The sequence below is a fragment of the Gymnodraco acuticeps genome, unplaced genomic scaffold (assembly GCF_902827175.1).
Source record: "Gymnodraco acuticeps unplaced genomic scaffold, fGymAcu1.1, whole genome shotgun sequence".
Lineage (NCBI taxonomy): Eukaryota > Metazoa > Chordata > Actinopteri > Perciformes > Bathydraconidae > Gymnodraco > Gymnodraco acuticeps.
In genome coordinates this window covers 92,607-112,292 of record NW_022991819.1, presented here as the reverse complement: position 1 = coordinate 112,292, position 19,686 = coordinate 92,607, and the positions used below count along the sequence as shown (strand labels likewise).

The 19,686-nt window shown below is 39.7% G+C and overlaps 1 protein-coding gene across 2 annotated transcripts in view; it reads right to left on the bottom strand.

Annotated features, from left to right (window-relative positions):
- Window positions 1-1,321: 1,321 nt before the first annotated feature.
- zmp:0000000896 (caspase recruitment domain-containing protein 10) overlaps window positions 1,322-19,686 on the bottom strand; it is a 32,948-nt gene continuing 14,583 nt past the window's right edge. The window contains exons 4-24 of one of the 2 annotated variants that reach the window (XM_034199756.1): window positions 16,984-17,170; window positions 16,570-16,708; window positions 13,001-13,216; window positions 11,548-11,667; window positions 10,789-10,914; window positions 9,574-9,753; window positions 8,269-8,367; window positions 7,471-7,507; window positions 7,318-7,355; window positions 7,150-7,235; window positions 7,019-7,065; window positions 6,794-6,914; window positions 5,953-6,130; window positions 4,842-4,965; window positions 4,514-4,754; window positions 3,956-4,022; window positions 3,645-3,747; window positions 3,376-3,534; window positions 2,767-2,879; window positions 2,465-2,580; window positions 1,322-2,280 (exon numbers count right to left, since the gene is read on the bottom strand). In XM_034199756.1, coding sequence (XP_034055647.1) covers window positions 2,073-2,280; window positions 2,465-2,580; window positions 2,767-2,879; window positions 3,376-3,534; window positions 3,645-3,747; window positions 3,956-4,022; window positions 4,514-4,754; window positions 4,842-4,965; window positions 5,953-6,130; window positions 6,794-6,914; window positions 7,019-7,065; window positions 7,150-7,235; window positions 7,318-7,355; window positions 7,471-7,507; window positions 8,269-8,367; window positions 9,574-9,753; window positions 10,789-10,914; window positions 11,548-11,667; window positions 13,001-13,216; window positions 16,570-16,708; window positions 16,984-17,170 — 2,705 coding nt within the window. In that variant the 3' untranslated portion in view covers window positions 1,322-2,072. The remainder of the gene's footprint in view (window positions 2,281-2,464; window positions 2,581-2,766; window positions 2,880-3,375; window positions 3,535-3,644; window positions 3,748-3,955; window positions 4,023-4,513; window positions 4,755-4,841; window positions 4,966-5,952; window positions 6,131-6,793; window positions 6,915-7,018; window positions 7,066-7,149; window positions 7,236-7,317; window positions 7,356-7,470; window positions 7,508-8,268; window positions 8,368-9,573; window positions 9,754-10,788; window positions 10,915-11,547; window positions 11,668-13,000; window positions 13,217-16,569; window positions 16,709-16,983; window positions 17,171-19,686) is intronic. The other variant, XM_034199757.1, reaches the window with a different exon arrangement.

Sequence of the window (19,686 nt, the reverse complement as noted above, 5' to 3'; positions counted from 1 at the left end):
AAATTGTAAAATGTATTTTAAATATTATGGGCATGCCCTTTCTAATAGTTTGTATTTGTTGTCCCTATCTCCACTTTTGAGGTAACAATGTAAAGTTCCCTTCTGTGGGACAAATAAAGGTATACGTTTATTAGAAAAGAAACCATGCTTTATTGCCTTTAGCATTAAGTTAAAATATATATTATTTAAATCCCCCCACCCTGCCTGTTCAAATTTAAACTCAAGCATAACACATTGGTATATTTGTTTTTGTTATCCTTTATCATGTTTTCAGGGCACATCTCTTGAAATGGATGTTGCTAAACGCTCTTAAAAATGAGTCTGACAGAACTCTGTAAAATGTTTTTGATACGAAATATACAGCAAAAAAGTTGCAACCTTAAAGCTTTATATTTTTCTGCATTAAAACATATATAATAAAAGCGACAGGATTTGTTTAATGAGAACATAGAACTTCTTAAAGTGGGAATACAAAAAAATCCAGTCTAGTTGGTTGTGTTTCAAGTATTATTTCCTTATCAAATGCTCATGCATTGCGTCACTGCTGCCATAGTTAAATAAAAACATTAACAATTAGACCAAGTCTGAAATATTTGAGCACAAACATGAATTAAAAAACAGTATTTTTGTATTAATTTAATATTGAAACTGGTTACAAAAAAATTGCAATAGAAATCAACAGACCATTTTGTCATTGTGTGCTACAGCTCCTGCTTTACAGTTTAGTGTTAATACAAATGCAGCATTTGCTGACTTTCAGTCATACACAGATATGATTTTTCTTTCTTTTAAGAAATGTGTATTTTTACCAAAACAGCTTTATCAGTTTGATTATTTTAAGTAAGCATTATTTCAGACCAAGAAGAACACATTCTTTACTGCGAATACAAAATGTGGATAAGAAGATTTACACCTGATTTGCACCCTTCGCTACATGCCGCTTAATTGGGAATACAATCCCAATTTATATGTGAATGGATCTGGCCCTTCCTACATCCAGGACATGGTTAAACCGTACACCCCAGCGCGTGCACTCCGCTCTGCATCAGCCAAACGGCTCGCTGCACCCTCACTGCGAGGGGGACCCAAGTTCCCATCAGCAAAAACACGTGGGTTTGCTATCCTAGCTCCAAAATGGTGGAATGAGCTCCCCATTGAAATCAGGACAGCAGATAGCTTACACACCTTCCGGGGGAGACTGAAAACTCATCTCTTTCGACTCCACTTCGAGCGATAGAATTACTAACAAAGCACTTATATTCTAACAAAGGACTGGCTTATCTAAAGCCAGTAGAGTAGCACTTGAAATGGTTTGGCTCTATGAAACCTGATGTACTTTTATGATTCTGTTTTCTTCAAGTTTGTCGAATGCACTTATTGTAAGTCGCTTTGGATAAAAGCGTCAGCTAAATGCAATGTAATGTAATATGTCCGTCCCCCCCCCCCATGTCCTCAAATGCCCAAACAGTGGGCATCTTGTGTGACCCCTTGAGCATTCCTCCTAAAGTTTGCAGGTTTATACCGTTTTAAGTGTAGTTATCTGTCTGAATGGAAACAAGTGAAAGGGCATTATGAATGATGTTCTTTTCTTGTGTTGGTCAAGTTTCTGTTTTACATTTGTTCACATTGTAGCCAGTCCAGCTCGGCTATATAGATGAATATTAAAAAAATATATATGTTGCACGAATGCACAAATGGGGCTTCCTCAGAGACAACACATACATTGATCTTCGAATAGCAGAATGATCCAACACCATAGTTTAAGTGTCTAAGAGAAACCTGTCTCATTTAGACAATTGTTAGAAAATTCACTAATGGGGTATTTACTGATGTGTTTTATGTCATAGAAAAAAACTTTTAAAAACTACAGATATTTTTCACGAATCTAATAAAAAAAACATTGACTTCACGACGAGGGAGCCAGAAGTGTCAACATGTTAACTTATTCCCAGGTTTTAGGACTCATTCCTGCACCTCTCCATATCCTGTCTTTGGCTCTTTTCTGCTGGAACAATGTAAATGTCCCTTCTGTGGGACTAATAAAGGTATTCTCATTCTGATTTCTCTCTCCTCTACTGCAGTCTATCCAGCTCGATCCAGGCCACCGCCCTCTGCTGGCTGTGGATGGTGTTGCAGATGGCGGCCAGCAGCTCGTCCGTGCAGCTCCAGGTGCTCGGCTCCAGGCTGAAGTAGAGCAGAGGAAGGGTCTCCAGCTGCAGCTCCTCCGCCTGGCACACCTCCTCCATCACGCTGTCCTCCCCACACCGCGGGAACAACTTCCTATTATCAATTGGAGATGCAACAAGTTAAAGGAAAATACTTTCAGATGTATATCTGTAAGGTATGAACATTTGCACATCGGTGTGTATGGTGCATCTGTGCCAAGTGATGCGTTTAGAATCCAATGCTTGCTTACTTTAGCACTTAATTCACTATACTTGCAAGCTAATGAATGCACCCTTACCTCAGCGTCTTGTGCTTTTTGTTCTTAGGGCGGATATGGATGACGATGGGGTAGATCCCCTGTCTCAATAAGCCTTCAACGCTGTGCAGCCCCAGCTCCAGCAGACAGTGCTTGTCCTGGGATAAAAAAGGGAGATTTGAATAATGTTTGACAATATAAATTAATTATTATACCATAATCACCTCTTATCATAAATTAAACAGTTGAACTAGCAATTAATTTACTTCTTACTTTACCTCGAGAGACATGGGATGTTGGTGCCTTGAAATTACTTTTTTTTTTAAATGTTTTTATTTCCTTACCTGGCTGATGACTTCCTGTATCGACTGCAGCCGTATTCCCAGAGCCTGCTCGGGAATGCTGGAATCCAACAGGAACACTTTCTTGTCTCGTTTCTCTGAAGCCTGGATAGGTTCTGCAGACCACAGGAAGCAGGAGGAGAGTGATGAAGGTCAAAGGAAGAATCATCAACCTTTTTGTTTAGTATTTGGGCAATAGCAGGAGCCATTTGTGTTTGTTGTTCGCATGTCATTATTTTGAAGGTTTATAACACTTGGTGGAGGTGATTAGATGCACAGGGATGTCATTATGGGGGCCAAACATTACAGGAAAGGAGGGCACAGTTTTCAGACCTGCAGACTATCAGAGCACAACAACCTGAACACCACTCTCTTGCAGAATTGGTGATGTACAATAACTTCAGTTAACTTCAAACTGCATCTAACAACTGGAAAATATCAGTTTGTGTCCGAGTACGATCACTACCACCTACCTTTGTAAGAAGGAAAAGAGGACATCGGGAAGTATAAGAACTGCCATTACAGGCATCATGTGTGTAGATAAGTTTGTGTGTGTGTGTGTGTGTGTGTGTGTGTGTGTGTGTGTGTGTGTGTGTGTGTGTGTCTACATACCTGGTGGGCAGGTGTTGAACTTCAGACCAGACTCGGCAGGTTGCAGCAGCCTCTCGATGAGACCCCGAGAGAGAAGAGAGGGGGAGAAGATAACCGGCCTCTTCGTCTGAACCTGCACCGGCTGCACCAAGCTGTACGGGATCAAGTGCTCCTCGTGACCTGAGAGGCACACATACACACATATTAAACTAAATGTAATAATTACAAAAATATGACTTATCACACAGATTTAGTTTGGCGTTTTGGGGGAAATGTTGGCGGGATCTTACGTTTGCTGAGTGTGTAAAGGACCTGCTTTGTGGAACCATTCCCACGGCCAGCGGGATCCACTGCCTTGACTAATCGTACACGACAGGGCGCTTTCCTCAGGAACTACATGTGAGAACATGTAAGATAAGTAAACATATGTTAGCTGTATGATAGCAGTTCTGTAATAGTCTGGTTTGGCACTGTACACATGGATAAACAAAGGAAAACAGATAATATATATTTGAAAGCACCAGTTGGGCCATCTTTCCAAGATTAATTTCATTGCATTTCTACGTTTATGTTCATGTCATTGTAAAACGAGCAGACTTACCTTCCTCTTGAAGTCTTTTTGCTCCAGCGCCATTTTTCGTAACCTTACAAGTAACAACTGTTGTGCCCTGAGATGGAACATATATACTTGTTATTTACACATACTCAAATTCTGCATAGTTTAAATACAGTAATATTTTCTTATTTTTAACATACCACATTAAATTCTCCATATGGACTGGTGCAATGCACAAATCACAGGCTAAATATGTGTTGGAAATACTATTTTGAATGAAGTTTTGTCGAGCTGCTGAAGAGATATCATGACCTACAAATAGTATTCAAAATATTTTACAAAGCATATGTGTATGGTACAGATCCTCTCAAGAAAGTACACTACGATCCCTTTAAAATAATTAAATGCAAAATGGTCAATTTCTCCAATATGTTGAATCACATTGCAATATCAGTCAAAAATAATGTCAATGACCTACTTTTTACAAATTATGCAGCCCTACAATATACACACTATAGTATTGATCACAAAATCCACACCTGCTAGAATTCTAAAATACTAAATAAACAAAATAAGCAGTGAAATGAAGATCTCTTGGCGTACCTGTTGTAGTTGGGCATGGTTCCTGCCTGCAGGGCCTTGGTTGTGCGTGGATCCACCAGGGAACAGTGCCAATTATACTTCTCATTGTGTCTTGTGTCTCTGACGTGTACAATATCATCGCAGGACACACCCAGAGACGGAGGGTCCCCGTGAGGCTCCATGTTGAGATTGACCCGCACGTAGAAGGAGTCGACGCCTTTAAAAGAAGGCGAGGAGAGCTGGGAGCGCAGCTCGGAGTATCCTGAGGACAGGGACCAGAAACGCAGATGGTTTAGTCTCACAGAACATAACACTGAGGTTTCAAGAATACAGAAGAACACAGACTCACCCTCTGTGTTGATCCGGTGTTTGAGAGACGAAGGGTCGGCCCACCACTGCAGAGAGAAGTGTGCGACCTCAGCGGTGCACTGACCCAGCGAGACACTGCCCCCCCCAAACAAGATCCGCTCCAGCTGGACGACAAGAGAGAAATCATGTTATGTTTCAGCCTTACTTTCTTATGTTTAGGTGATTTTATTTCATGCCGTTTACATTTTGTGATCAATACACTGTGTAGGATACGCGCAGGATATAAGTAGGAACCAATGTTTGTTTTAGAGTGTCATGTTGTGTATTGTGGTGACCACCTATACACTGGTTCATAATTCACACATGGAACTACAGTTGGGGTTTTGTTTCCACACGGGCAGGTTATGTGTTGTCTATATATGTTGTGTGCCCTCCTGGTTTCACTCTCTTCTTCCCGGAATGCAACCGGACAACAGCTCTTAAATAAAGTACCCTTTTGCACCTTCATTGCACCGCCTCCCTATCTCTCGGCACTACAGTATGCTGATTGAAAGCAGATTTGAGTTTAATGGCCAAAAGTAACTGGAAATAAAATGGACTGATTGGAAACTAGCACAAGGATGTAAATATGGGGGCAAAGTATACAGGTTGACAGAGCGCTCAGTTTTTACCAGACCTGCAGACAAACTGATATTCTGTACAATCTGTGATGTTGTATTTGCTGTAAAGTGTCTCTACTGTAGGCTATTTTTATTATATGTACAGCACTTTGGCTCGACCAAAAATCGTTTAAAAATGTGCTATATAAATAAAACTTGATTTGATTTGAACAACACCTGGTGATGTACAATAACTTCAATTAACTTCAAACTGCATCTAAAACTTGAAAATATTCTGTTTGTGTCCGAGTACGATCACTACCTGTGTAAGAAGGAAAATAGGACATTTGGAAGTATAAGTAATAATGAGAAACTTTTTTATCTGATTAATTTACTTAAAAGCTGCACATCAGCGGCTTAGCGCGTTGGCTTAGCTTCTACACATTGAACCATCGGAAGGCAGATCTGTAAATACGAGTGTGCAATCTTACCGTCTCTTTATGAAACATCATACAGGCATTCCTCATTCATGATTTAATCAGACACACACACCTCCAGCAGCTCACTGCCCTCCTTCAGTCCACACAGCTCCGCGGGGGAGCCAGCTCTCACGCGGCTGACGAAGATCCCCGTCTGGTTTCCTCCCACGATCGTGATGTCGTCCGCCAGACCGGCTTTCCTCTTCCTCGGGGAGACGGGGGGGCTGGAGGACGGGGAGCGGGAGGGAATCCTGAGAAGCAACAATGGTCGGACATGAGACCAAGGTTTGGCAAAGAGCAGTAAAGAGTCTATTCACCGTATAATGAGTCAATCCACCCACACTGTGATAAATTGATGTGTTTTCTAAGACTTTCATTTCAACTACACCCACTTCCTGTTCAAACATTAATGAGATGTTTATCACATATATCAGCTGGAAAGGAATTGTTGGTTGCATAACAAAGCTCCAACAAACAAGATTAGGATCATGCAGATGTGTTCATAAAAGTTAATGGGCCATAGCTCACAGCGTACCCTTGAAAATTAATTCCTTCAAAATATGTAATACTGTGGTTGATTAAAACCCTAGTTTAATAATTACTTTCTAATTTTTTTATTTAAAAATGAATGTTTATTGATGTTGGTTTTATTTATTTATTTATTTTCTAGCTTTTTTAATGTATTTTTTTTCCCGACCTTTTCGTCTTTTATTCACATCAAAAATAATAACTGCTTTTGGTTTTGAGTCAAATAGTATGGCATGTTTCTTTGTTTGTCTTACTTATACTGCCTGTAAAGAAATGATGTTGTCCTTTCAGCAAAGCACATGTATGGACAAACCAAGTCAATAAGTACAAAATAAAAAATCCCTTAAATTGCAGTTATTCTTATCTTAGACGGTGTCAACCGGTACCTGGGAACGCTGAGGTTGTGTTGGTGTGGAGAGGCGGCCGGCAGGTTGACGAGGTCCGGAGGGAAGAGGTGAGAGTGAAGGGAGTTCCAGGAATCCCACAGAGACGGTTCACTCGGCTCTCCTGAAAACACCAGTCAATTATTCTCCCAAAATAAGCACGAAAGCAAAACAAGAACTGGAGCAAACACCTTTCTGGTTTCCGAAAAATGACAGAATCAAATATACCTGTAATGTTATCATTCTCATCACTGCCCCACGATTCCAAGTCAAACCTTTTGGGAGCAGAACAAAAGAGATGTTGAGAACAAAAAGGTCATTAATACGGTTGGAAAATCTGATTGATATGTGAGGCTCACTCTATGTTGCATCGCCGGTTGATGGAGTTCATACACGGAGGAAAGGGGAACGTGGAGAGACGGTTGATCTCTTTTTCGTCTTCTGTCTGAGGGTAGAGAGGTGAATAAACCAGATTCAGATATTTGTAATACTTTCCTTCCTGTGATTTTCAGAGCCTCGATACTCACCGATGACAAGAGATTCTCCTCTGAGTTGAAACTGGAACCTGTAGGAGCAGAACAAACATTTCTAAATAAAGGATATCAACAGTATATGAAGTAGATACAGTTCTTTATACTGTGCAAGACTTGAGAAACATCTTCACGATGCAAACAACTTACCCTCTGAGTTTTCATTGGTTTGGCCACTTGAGGGCGTCTGTAGCACAGAGAAAGTAGGTATTAAGAGAGGTATTGTGCAGGTCTTCACACGCTAAGAGTTGCAAAAGAATCTACTACAAAGTCTCATTATCAAGATAATAATAAGAGCCTAGTGTTTGTGGTCCAAAACATTCCTTGCATACCCTTCGAAAAATGTGAGAAAACATGTTGCAGTATAAAAAACAAACAGTTGTGTCCCATGGAAATGAGTTATACTACTTAAACAGGACATATGCGTACTCATTCGTTCATTAAAGGTGACATAGGATGTTCATTTTCAGGTTCTTAATTGTGTTCTAGGCTTCTTCTAAAACATGTTAACATGCTTTAAAGCTGAACAAAACATTATTCCTCTCATGATGTCAGTCTGAATATCTCTGTATTCAGCCTCTGTCTGAAACACTCTGTTTTAGCGCCTGTCCCTTTAAGTGATACAAAAAACTGTGGTTGCTAACAAGTGATGAATGAGATAACTAAACGTAAACAAGACAAACATTAGCTAAGCGTGAAGTCATGCAACAGTTATGTAGTTGGTTTTTTGTCGATTGCATTTACGCTTTAAAATCATAAAAGTTGTGTTAATGTCTTTAAATTATTGTCTTATTCTCTGCAATACAAAACCCAATGTAAATATCCCATTGCATTTTGTTGAGGGCGCCTTTGTGATGATACATTTCGGGATGGTCAACAAAAATACATCATCCCTGCACCCTTAATTATAAATGTAAGTAACAAAACGCTAACGTAGCTAGCCCTGACCTTGCGCAGGCGGCTGCTGTTTGCCTGGGGTCGGAGGTCGAGGCCGAGGGAGCAGCAGGGGCCGTAGCAGTGGTCCTCGCTGCAGAGGGAGAGGTGGGACTGGGGAGGGAAATGGGGAATAATATCAGAATCAACTACTACCATCTAATCGGAGATACAGGGTCCCTCGATTCAATGAAGTGAGACTGAAGCATCCTTTGTGCTCCAGTCAATCCTCACAGTAAATACAGAGCTGAATCCAGATCAGATGCACGCTGAAGGCTCTTTGAGCAGGTTTTCTCTCACTGATCGTGCTGTTATGTTAAATGTTGTTTGTTTTTCATGTATTGTGTCTTGATATTTGTCTGTTGATGTTACACATGGAGCTGCTGTGATGCAAGCCACATTTCAGACTTGATCTGACCATTAAAGTATTATCGTATTGTATCGTAAGTTTATTGCCAGGTACGTTTACACATACAAGAAATTAGCTTGAGTTGCAAAGTAGGTAAAAAAAAGATATATATAAGGATTGATTGACTGATCAATTTTATTTCGAACAAGTAAAATAAATAATTAGAAAACAAAACAAATGTTGCAGTGCATAGTCATGTAAGAGAAATCAAAACAAAAAATGACATTTACAACAACAACAACATTAGCAACATAAACAGTCCCACATCTAGTGTTCGAAAAGGAGTGAGAAGAAGTATAATTTATTTAATCTCACCCCCTTTTCCCTAAATGATTTATTTATAATCTATAATCTGCAATAATTATCATTATTATTCATTATTATTGTTATTATTATTATTAATCTGCTTTACCTGTTGATTGACATATATACATAATACACATATGTACATACACACATATATACATATACATACACACCTCCATACTCACACACATACAGTACACATAGTCACCTTCCCCATCCCTGTACCTCGAGAAAATAATTTCTCTGTATTTCCTCTTGAACTGGTTAATTCAATCTTGGTTAAGGATAATTAAAAAAAAGTATTTTAAAGAAACAATTGAAAAAAAAAAGAAAGTATTCTAAAGAAACAATTTAGCATTAAAAAGACAAGTATTTACACCAAATTTAAATGTAACTACACAAATAACCTTAAAAGTTCAAAAAAACATGTAAAGTCTATGTGGTCTATGTGGTGCTGCAATGCTCAGTTTCAAAGTCAACTTTATTGTCAATCTTTCAGTTTGTGTGTACAGAGAGAGAGATTGAAAAATACCGTTTCCCACAATCCCGAATACAAAATACAAATATATATACAAATATGTATACAAATATGTATCTGTACTCACACAGTGCAGGCCGGGGCTGCTCTGCTCCACCTGCTCCCGGCTCCTCTCCCTCTCTCTCTCCTGCTCTCTCTCCTGCTGCTCCAGGTTGGCCTGCAGCTCTGCGATGCGTTTGCGCAGACGGTTCTTATCCAGCAGACAGTCGGTGAACTCCAGCTGCAGGCTGTCTCGACTGCGCAGAGCCTGAAGAAGAGAGAGGGAATAACTTACAAGGTGTAACAACTGTAAAAGAGTCAGTGAAGCTAATTTCTTTCTTTACGCAATACACACTAATGTTAAAATCTGAAGAAGGCCTCTTTACCAAGGTCTGAACAATGTTTAATATCTCTAAAAGTATGAATCAGATTTAAAAGTTGTGTAACACGAATAATGTCAGAAGGATGTGTAACATTTTAAAGTTGGAATGAGGTTCCTGAGTGAAAGTATGAAGGAACAGTTAGCAGTTGAAGTTGCATGAAGATGTTTCAAGTCTGAAGAGTTTCTCCATTGACTTCCATGTAAAACATTTGATGAATTATGGGATGTATCTCTGGAATTATGAAAGTTAAGAATGAGAAAAGTAATAGCAATCGATTCCCGACCGAGCTGAACGTTTTGATGTTTGAACGGAGTTTCTGCGATGTGGAATGTGGGAGAAGAAGAGGCGCAAAATAACCCGGCGGAATAATAATAAAGAATTTCTTCCGTAGAAGAACAAGTAAATAAAGTAAACAATTAAATAAGGAAATAAATAAGATAATTATAATTTTTTTATGAATAATAGTAAAGTAAATACAAAGAAATAAAAGCATTTTACACAAGGAGTGACATCTTTAGCAAAGCCAGTTACACAGGGACATTTTCCATCATGTTCTTTTGAAACTCAATTAAGTTAAAACAACCCTTTTCAACTAGCTAGACATCCAGGTATCTTTTAACACCGTTCCATCTTTTGATGAAGGAGTCCATTCTCATTTGTAGACTTGCTGTCATCTTTTCCATCGTGTGTAGACATGTTTATTGTGCAGTGAAGCTCATTAGAGGGAAATCAAACTGCAAGCTGAACTTTTGAAACACTTGCACTATTTCTATTCTATTTTATTTGCATTACTTGCGCTATTTTAACTATTTTATCAGTTTTATTGTGTTGCACCGTTGGAGGAGCCTGTGACCTGTAGCTGTGTACACATGACAATAAAAGCCTTAAATCTTGAAGTGCACGTGTGTTGCTGCACTGACCTGGTCTCTCTCCTTCTCCAGCTCCATGATCTGGTTGAAGTAAGATAAACTCCTCTTCTGCTCCGTCTCCCAGTCCAGCTGCAGGGTTCTCTCCTTCAGCTTCAGATGCTCGCACTGCGACACCAACTACAAACACAGATTACTTTACAACCTCTTTTCAAAAGCAGGAGAGAAACACTAACTTTGACGGACGACATTTTTTTTTTAGACATGATTTTGAAGTAAAAAAAAGACTTGACTCTCACTCACAGTCTCCCTTAGAGTCAAAATCCTATTACGACAATAAGAAACTGTCTTATTTGATCTTGTATCATGCCTACACTTGAGTGGATCATGAAATATTGGGTATGGAATGAATCTGCAGATGTTAAGGTTCAAAATTCGACCACATTTTTAACTTTCTTTTTTATGGATGTTAGTTCTGTGAGACTGCAACAGGCAAGGTAAGGATCTGGATCTGGTTGAGCAGTTTTTGATCACTTGTGGATAGACATTAGGGAGTGAGGAAGAGTCAATAACCATTTAAAAGAGTCAATACATTTTATTTCATTAAAACAATTATCAATAACCCCAAACCGAACGAGGTATTTGAGCATACAGTGATACATGTCCACAAGAAATATGAGCCTGATGGATCCTGTAGTGTGTGAGATTAGCATTGGCAGATTCACATGCACACTGTCCATGCATTATGTCCTCGAAGCTTAGGCCTGGTGGGGAACACATAATGTTAAGGATACTTAGTGAGTCGTTGCTCACCTTGTCCCAGTCCTCCTCGGTGCCCTGCAGCTCCCCCTGCAGTCTGCTGATGACGTCACAGAGCTCCTGCCTCTGCTCTGCAGCCTCCCGCCGGTCCTGCTGCAGGATGTCCATCAGAGCCTGAGGGAAACAACACAAAGCTCTTTTTAAACCCAGAAACACTAGAAACTTCACAAGACAACAATACACTGGGGGTGTCCGAACGACAGCCCTCAGCTAATTCAAAAAGTATAATGAAATATGGCACACAAATGAGCCTTGTGCTTGTTTTATATTGTACTTCTTAACCCTTAGATGCACGAGTGACTGGACCCTACACTCTTCCATAAGTGGGTCAAAAAGGACCCGTAGTAGAATAATATGTTTTTATGCCATTTTTGGTTAAGAAAAATCACTTGTATAATATTTAGTATTATATTTTGGTTCACACTAGAAATATTCTATAAAATATTTAATTTTAAATTTTTCACTATTTATCATTTTATTAAAAAAAATTACATTTCGAAAAAAAAACGAAATTCCATAGAAAATGCATGCGGGGTCATTTTTTACCCACTTATTGAAGCTTGGGGTAGTAATACAAAAACTACAATTTCTTAAAATATATAACGTTTAAATAAAAAATTTGAATGGCATGATATCCAAAATATGTTTTTGGAGGAATAGCTGGAATATGAAATGATAAAAAAATGTAATTACAAAGATACTCTAAGAAAACCACCTCACCGGGTCAAAAAAGACCCACTTATGCATCTAAGGGTTAACCTGTACAAATATATAACACGGTATTCATGTGTTAATAACAAAAATAACACTTTCTAACAAATATAAGTTGATGAGAAAAAGCCCAATAACTTATTTACATAACAAGCTTGAAATAAATCCTTCATACTTCCCCTTATTATAAGCAATCTGAGGCTTCCATTTTAAGGAATGAGCTGCCAAAAAAATGTATCAAACCGTATAGAGAGCTTTGATTTAAGCTGTTTTTTTCAGTATCAAGCATAACTATACCTACATTTGATTGATTTAGCTAACTTGTAAATTAACTGATAAGGCGATATACCTCTAGTGAGCCGCCCAGCCCTTCTTATATTTGTCTGTATGTATCACGGGGGCGTGTGGCGCAGTGGGTAGTGCGATGGTGTTGGGATCAGGGGGTCACATGCTCAAACCCCACTGCAGTCAGCATGTCGTTGTGTCCCTGGGCAAGACACTTCACCCCAAATAGCTCCTGTGGGGATTGTCCACAGTATTGAGTATGTAAATCGCTTTGGATAAAAGCATCTAACAAGTGACATGTAATGTAATGTATGTGGCCCTCAGTGAAAAAAGTTCGGACACCCCTGAATTAGATCTTTGTCTTGAGAGACAATCATGAGGAGAAAGAGTTGTTGTTGATTGAGACAGGAATACACAGTAAATGTTTCCAGGTGATTGAGATGAGACGTACTCTGACCCCAGTGGCAGGAACTGAGCCCCTCATCCTGGTCTCTTTATTTTCCGATTTCTGAACTTCGATGCGGTGCAGCGGCTTCTCTGGTAGAGCAGGGGGAGAACCATTTAGTCCATTGAAGAGCAAACTGTTTCTTTTGGAGAGTGTGTTATTCCCTGGTGGATCGGTGGTTTGTTTCTCTGCCTCCGTCAACCTGGACTTCAGCTCCTCCACCTGTAGAGAGAACAAGCAGTCATTAGTTTGTTGTAATTCATGCATGAAGGAGTTCATAAATCACACACTGATGGAACATCACTGTTTTGTAATTATTTATATAGGCTTTTTCTATAAGAAATGTTCGGGTCGGTCAGGGGGTACTTGGCTGAGAAAATGTTTCAAAGGGGGTACATTACTGAAAAAGGTTTGAGAAGCACTCTATTGTGGTATGTCCCGAGCCCAGGTCTTAAACAGCAGGGTTTTTGAATATTCAAAACATCCCCCTAAATTAAATTGGTAGAAGCAGCTTTTATCCACTATGCTCCCAAAACTGTAGAGCATCCTACCAAGAAATATATGCGAGGTCATTCAACATCCTTTTTATTAGACCATAGCGGGAATTATGCAGTCGTTTATTAACTGTATGGAAAAAATAACCACATATATTTCCAGGCATTTACCAGAATGTGAATCCTACTTCTGTTGAATGGAGGACAAGTTGTGACAGGGCACAGACTAAATAAAGGAGAGGCTGATACCATCACCTCTTAGTCTGATACCATCTCCTCTTTGATAACTTAATTCCTAATGTTACAGCTGTGTGCTGAGATAATGCACCTGAAGTGCTGTGGGCGCTGCCATTTGCTGCCAACAAAACATCAACATGTTTTTCTTATGCTAAGTCTCTGCTTGCAAGGTTTTGCAAAAAACTATCTCTAGGAAACAGACCCTTGTGGACCCTTGCATGTAAATAGAAGAGTTATGATCAAACTTCCCAAATTGGTTTCTTATATTAAAGGTCCCATGTCATGCTTTTCTGGTTATTACCCGTCCACTTGTGTGTTATGAAGGTTTTTATGCATGTAAACGGTCTGCAGAGTTACAAACCCTCAAAGTACACCCTGTAGCGAGTAAAACTCTAACACAGAAAATACCTCCCCAAAACGCCTCGTTGCAGATACGTCACTGTCCATTTGATTCTTCCGCGTACGCATGATGTCAACCGTACCCGGAACTAAATGGACCAATCCGTGGAGCCGTTACGTTACGTCCGCGGAGCCGTTACGTTAAGCCCCCGCTGATTGGTCCAAATTGACCAATCCACGGACTTCCTCACACACACACTCAGTGCAGGCAGCTCTGCTGATCTCTCCTCCCTGGCTGCAAGCTGATAACAGACAGTTGGGATCGTGGCGAAATTCTCTCTGCAGACCCATTCTCACAGCGTTTATCAACCTTTGTCTTACTCAATATCAAGCCACACTTATTGTTTTTACTTCGGCTGTGACTTTGTGTGTGCTCAGGATGAGTTTGGCTGTGTATCGCTAAACAAGGAAACAACACCTCCACGGAGTTCAGCGCGATTCACAACGTCCGGACTAATCAGAGCACACTGTGCTCACAGGGAGGGTGGGGGCTGGAGCTATTGGAGCTACAACGAGCCGTTAAAGGCAGAGAGTGAAATTCAGTGAATACACGTGGTATACAGAGATGCTGTTTGAGAAACCAATGTGAGTTTGGAAAATTGCACAATATAAATCTATTCTAGTAGACCTCAACAATGGAATTATGATCAGTGGAAATGGCCATGACATGGGACATTTTTTATTTTGTATACATTTTTAATTTTTTTAAAGCTTTATTCCCCAAATCAGCACTTTAGAAACAGGAAGTGAAATAGAGGGATATGAGGCATGGCTAGAATGGGTGATCTGTTTGGTATTTTGAGCAAAACACTTCATAGATATGTTTTTTATATTCTTTTATATATCTGAGACCCATGCTATTGCCTAAAAATAGCATGATAGGTGCACTTTAAGTAAAATACATAAAAAGAATAAAGGCCGTAAGTTAAGTGTACATTATATAGGTGCTTCTGGAGTGTAGTATAAAGCAGTGCTTCTCAAAGTGTGGTCCGCGGACCACTGGTGGTCCGTGAGCGCCCCCTAGTGGTCCGTGAGTATATTGGTAACATTTCACATTTTAAATAAATAAGTTAATTTAAGTTTTCCGCACTCTCGCGGGAATATCTCCGCAATGGAGCGAGGTTAAGTTTAACTTTCGATTGCATGATATAGCCCAGCGCAACACCTTCGTCACACATGTTGCCACCTGTTTGTACCATTTTCAGGCGATTTGTAATCTGTTCTAGAAAAACGATGTGTTTTTGGATATTTGTGGAGTTAGGTGGTCCGCAAGTGTTTTTTTATTGGTTAAGTGGTCCTTGGTATGAACAAGTTTGAGAAACACTGGTATAAAGCCTTTAAAGATATATGAACTACATACATTTAACAATAAAATACAGGTGAATTGATTAACAAAGTGTAAGTAATAGATATATTTTAAAAGAAATCGATTGAAGCTATTTTCTCCATATGAAAATGTGTAAATATGCAAATGAGGTGTTATCTAATGATAACTTTTGATGAATTTAGGAAAATCTACGGTACCAACTACAAAAGGTTAGTAAAATATACAGCTGACTTAGTATTTGGGATGTTTTCATTACACTAGTATTAATGAAGACATGATATAATAAATTGACCATGCATGGAAACAGGTTTCTGCCTGTCGTGCCTCTCCGTACCGACACCTTCAACTAAAACTTAAACAGGGAAAAGCAAGTTGGGTGACATGTGACGAGATGATGACTGTAATTAGTGAATTGACAGTTTCTGCAGCAAATACACAGCTGGTTTTAGAGTCAGGATTAACTGAGGAATGTGGTGGGAGTTTAGGGAAGGACTCATTCTCTGAGGGTCCTCTGTCGGCTGCAGGAGTTTGGTAGTAAAAGGCTTGTTATGTTTGAAAACTCAACAATATCTGTGACCTCCATGATTTTAAAGCCAGATTATGATGAAGAAAAGCAGGCTCCGTCTTTAACACTTCTAAGGTAAATTAACCTTTGTGATGTCTTCCCTATGCACTCATCAAATTCAATCGGTATTACATCTGTTTAGCCACCTTCATATCAACTCATTACCTCAAGTTTGACTCTTTTTCGGGGGGGAATTCATGCTTCAAAGACCTCATTTACACAAGATTAAATTATTGTTGAGTTAAAAAAAGTCTGTAGCTTTCAATTTCTCTGAGCTCATTTGTGTTGATGTGACGTATCTTTGCTGCGCAGAGGATTGTGGGTAAGAATAGCCCTAAATACTGGCTTGCACACTGCAAAATCGGAACGGATGCAGAAAGACCACCTGGTGTTTCTGGCATCCTGCATTTTAAATACTTTATTGGGACATACTGACTCTCTTCTAGCAGGTTGTACAGGTATTGGAACGCACCCACCAGCTCTAGAAAGGATCTTCATGTTTTAAAGACAAATAAAAAAAACTGTGTTCAGTTTTTGCTTCTGCCACTCTCACCTGCCCCAGCAGTTCTCTCTCGCGGCTCGAGGCCTTGCCCTGCTCCTCCAGAGCTCTGGAGTACTTCACTGCCTGCTCCAGGTGCCGGTCCTTCAGCTTCCCCAGCTCTCGAGAGGCCGACTCCCAGTCCTGACGCAACCTTCACACCACAAATCATCCAGATAAAACATTTTCCCTTTAAAAGCATTTTGTATAAAACAATCAGCTGATAAGGAACAATTTTAACAACTGGATATCGAAGTTCAAACTTTGCATCACTGCCCATTTGACGCAGGAGCACTTTCATGGTTCAACTATTTTTCTTACCCATGAAGTTGGCCAACATCATTCAAGATTTTATTTTGAACTCATGTGCCCAATAGCATTGTGCAAACTCAAATCACTAAATGGTATATCTTCCGAGGTGCGTGGTACCTCTCCAGCTGCAGCCGGTGCTGACGCAGCTCCTGAGCTTTACGTTCGGCTCGGCTTCGCTCGTCCTCCGCCATGCGGCAGCGTTGAGAGAGGCGGCGCTCACACAGCCGACTGTTCCTCAGCTGTTCTCTCAGCTTACGCACCTCCAGGAGCAGAAACTGGGTCAGACCCTCCGGACCCTCCTCATCTGGGGGGGAGAGAGACAGGTGGAGGATACAGGTCAGGGGTGTCCAAACTGTTTTCACTGAGGGCCACTCACTAGAGGTGAGCTATATTGCCTTATCAGTAAAGTTACAAGTTAGCAAAACCAATCAAATAAATGATGCTTGATACTTAAATGCTTTAAAGTGGACCTATCATGCTATATTTGAAACATATATTGTAGGGCCATACCTATACAAAACATGTCTGTGAAGTTTTTTTTTCAAAATAACAAACAGATCACCCGTTGTAGCCATGCCTCATACTGCTCAAACCCCTCTTTTGAAGCCCTGTTAGAGAAACGCGGATCTTGGGTCCTTAGCTTGAAAAAAGAAGAAGAAGAGGAGGCGGAGCTAATGCCTGATCAGAATTCTACCAGAGATAAAGTTAAATTCTGTTGTGATAAAACGCCATCCTGTTCCAAACCACATCAAGGATTATTTCTGAAACAGTATGGAGCTCAAATGCTTTTTCTCTTGCAGGTTTATCACAAGGTGAGTTCTTTTTTTAATTTCCTGCTTTTTAAACACATGTGCTCTCCAGTACAGGTTAGCTCTGAGTGTTAGCGAGGCTTGCTAATGTAAACAAAGACGAGATTACATCCAAAACACGTCAGGCATTGTTTCTGATAGCAACTATCTGTGGGTCCGCCGCCAATATTACGTCAGATCGGCAGCAAATCTGTATCCGCTCGTTGTACCCCCGTTTTTAAAAGATTTGGGTACGGAGGAAAAGAGAGAGGGTTTTATTTTCTGACGCTGCGTGTGTTCCCCGACACATATGTATGTATAAAAGACATCACAAAGTGCATTTTGCATGATAGGTCCCCTTTAAGAAACACAACAGCCTACATCACAGCTTACCACAGGGTTTCATTTATTTTGTGAGCAGCTCATTCTTTAAAACAGAAGCTTCAGATTGATTATAAAAAGAGGAAATAGGAAGGGTAGATTTCAAGCTTGTTATGTAAATAAGTTATTGGGCTTTTTTCTTATCAACTAAGATATATTAGAAAATGTTTCCAACTTCAATTGACTGAATTTATTTGAAAAGTGGGCAGGGCTTATTAACACATGAATACTGTGTTGTTTATTTTTGTGTTACATATGTATTTAAGAAGTACTATATATTACAAGCACAAGTTTCAGTTGTGGGCCATATTTCATTATACTTTTTGAATTAACTGAGGGCCGTTTCAAAATGGGCCGCGGGCCGTAGTTTGGACACCCCTGATAGGGGATACGGGTTAATGTGTCGACTGCTTTTGGTTGATTGTTTTTGTCCGTCATTAAATCAAAAAATGAAGTCAAGAGTTATATCCCAGGGCAAATGTACGATAAAGGGTCTTGGAAATGTTCTGTGATTTATTGTCATGTTAAATCTCTGTTTCCTTCTTTCTTTGCTTTGCTATTGTGTCGTATTGTTTCGAATCGTATCGTTTTGTATAGAATCCTCTCACATGATAATGTGTATAGGCAAGGCAAGGCAAGTTTATTTATATAGCACCTTTCAACACAAGGCAATTCAAAGTGCTTTACAAAAAATGAAAGACATTAAGAAAATGGCATTTAAAATCAGTCATTAAAAAGAAAAGTTAATAAAATAAACATTAAAAGAAAAAATACATGGATCAAAGTTACAGTGCAGTTTAAGATATGAATAGTTCAATTAAACATTAAAAGAAAAAGTACATGGATAAAAGTTACAGTGCAGTCTAAGATATGAATAGTTCAATTAAAAGCAGCGGCAAAAAGAAAAGTCTTCAGCCTGGATTTAAAAGTAGTCAGAGTTGCAGCGGACCTGCAGGTTTCTGGGAGTTTGTTCCAGATGTTTGGAGCATAATAACTGAACGCTGCTTCTCCGTGTTTAGTTCTGACTCTGGGGACAGAAAGCTGACCAGTCCCTGAAGACCTGAGAGATCTGGATGGTTCATAATCTAGCAGGAGGTCAGAAATGTATTTTGGGCCTAAACCATTCAGTGCTTTATAAACCAACAGCAGTATTTTGAAATCTATTCTTTGACACACAGGAAGCCAGTGTAAAGACTTCAGAACAGGAGTGATGTGATCCACTTTCTTGGTGTTAGTGAGGACTCGAGCAGCGGCGTTCTGAATCAGCTGCAGCTTCCTAATAGATTTTTTAGTGAGACCTGCAAAGACACCATTACACTAGTCGAGTCTACTGAAGATAAAAGCATGGACAAGTTTTTCCAAATCCTGCTGTGACATTAGTCTTTTAATCGCATAGTAGCTATAATCGTATAGCATAATTTAGTTTCATATCGTATTAAACTGTATCGTATTGGTTTGTATTGTATCGCTGTGTATCGTTTCGCACCTTTAGCACCGTAACTCTTCGTATTGTATCTTATAATTTTTGTTTCCTATCATATCTTATCGTATCGTAACGTAACGTATTGGATCGTAGCTGAAACTAAGTAATGCTAGTAAGTGTTACATCACACTGTTGAACCCAGTTGGGAGAGGACCAGCCGAGGTGCAA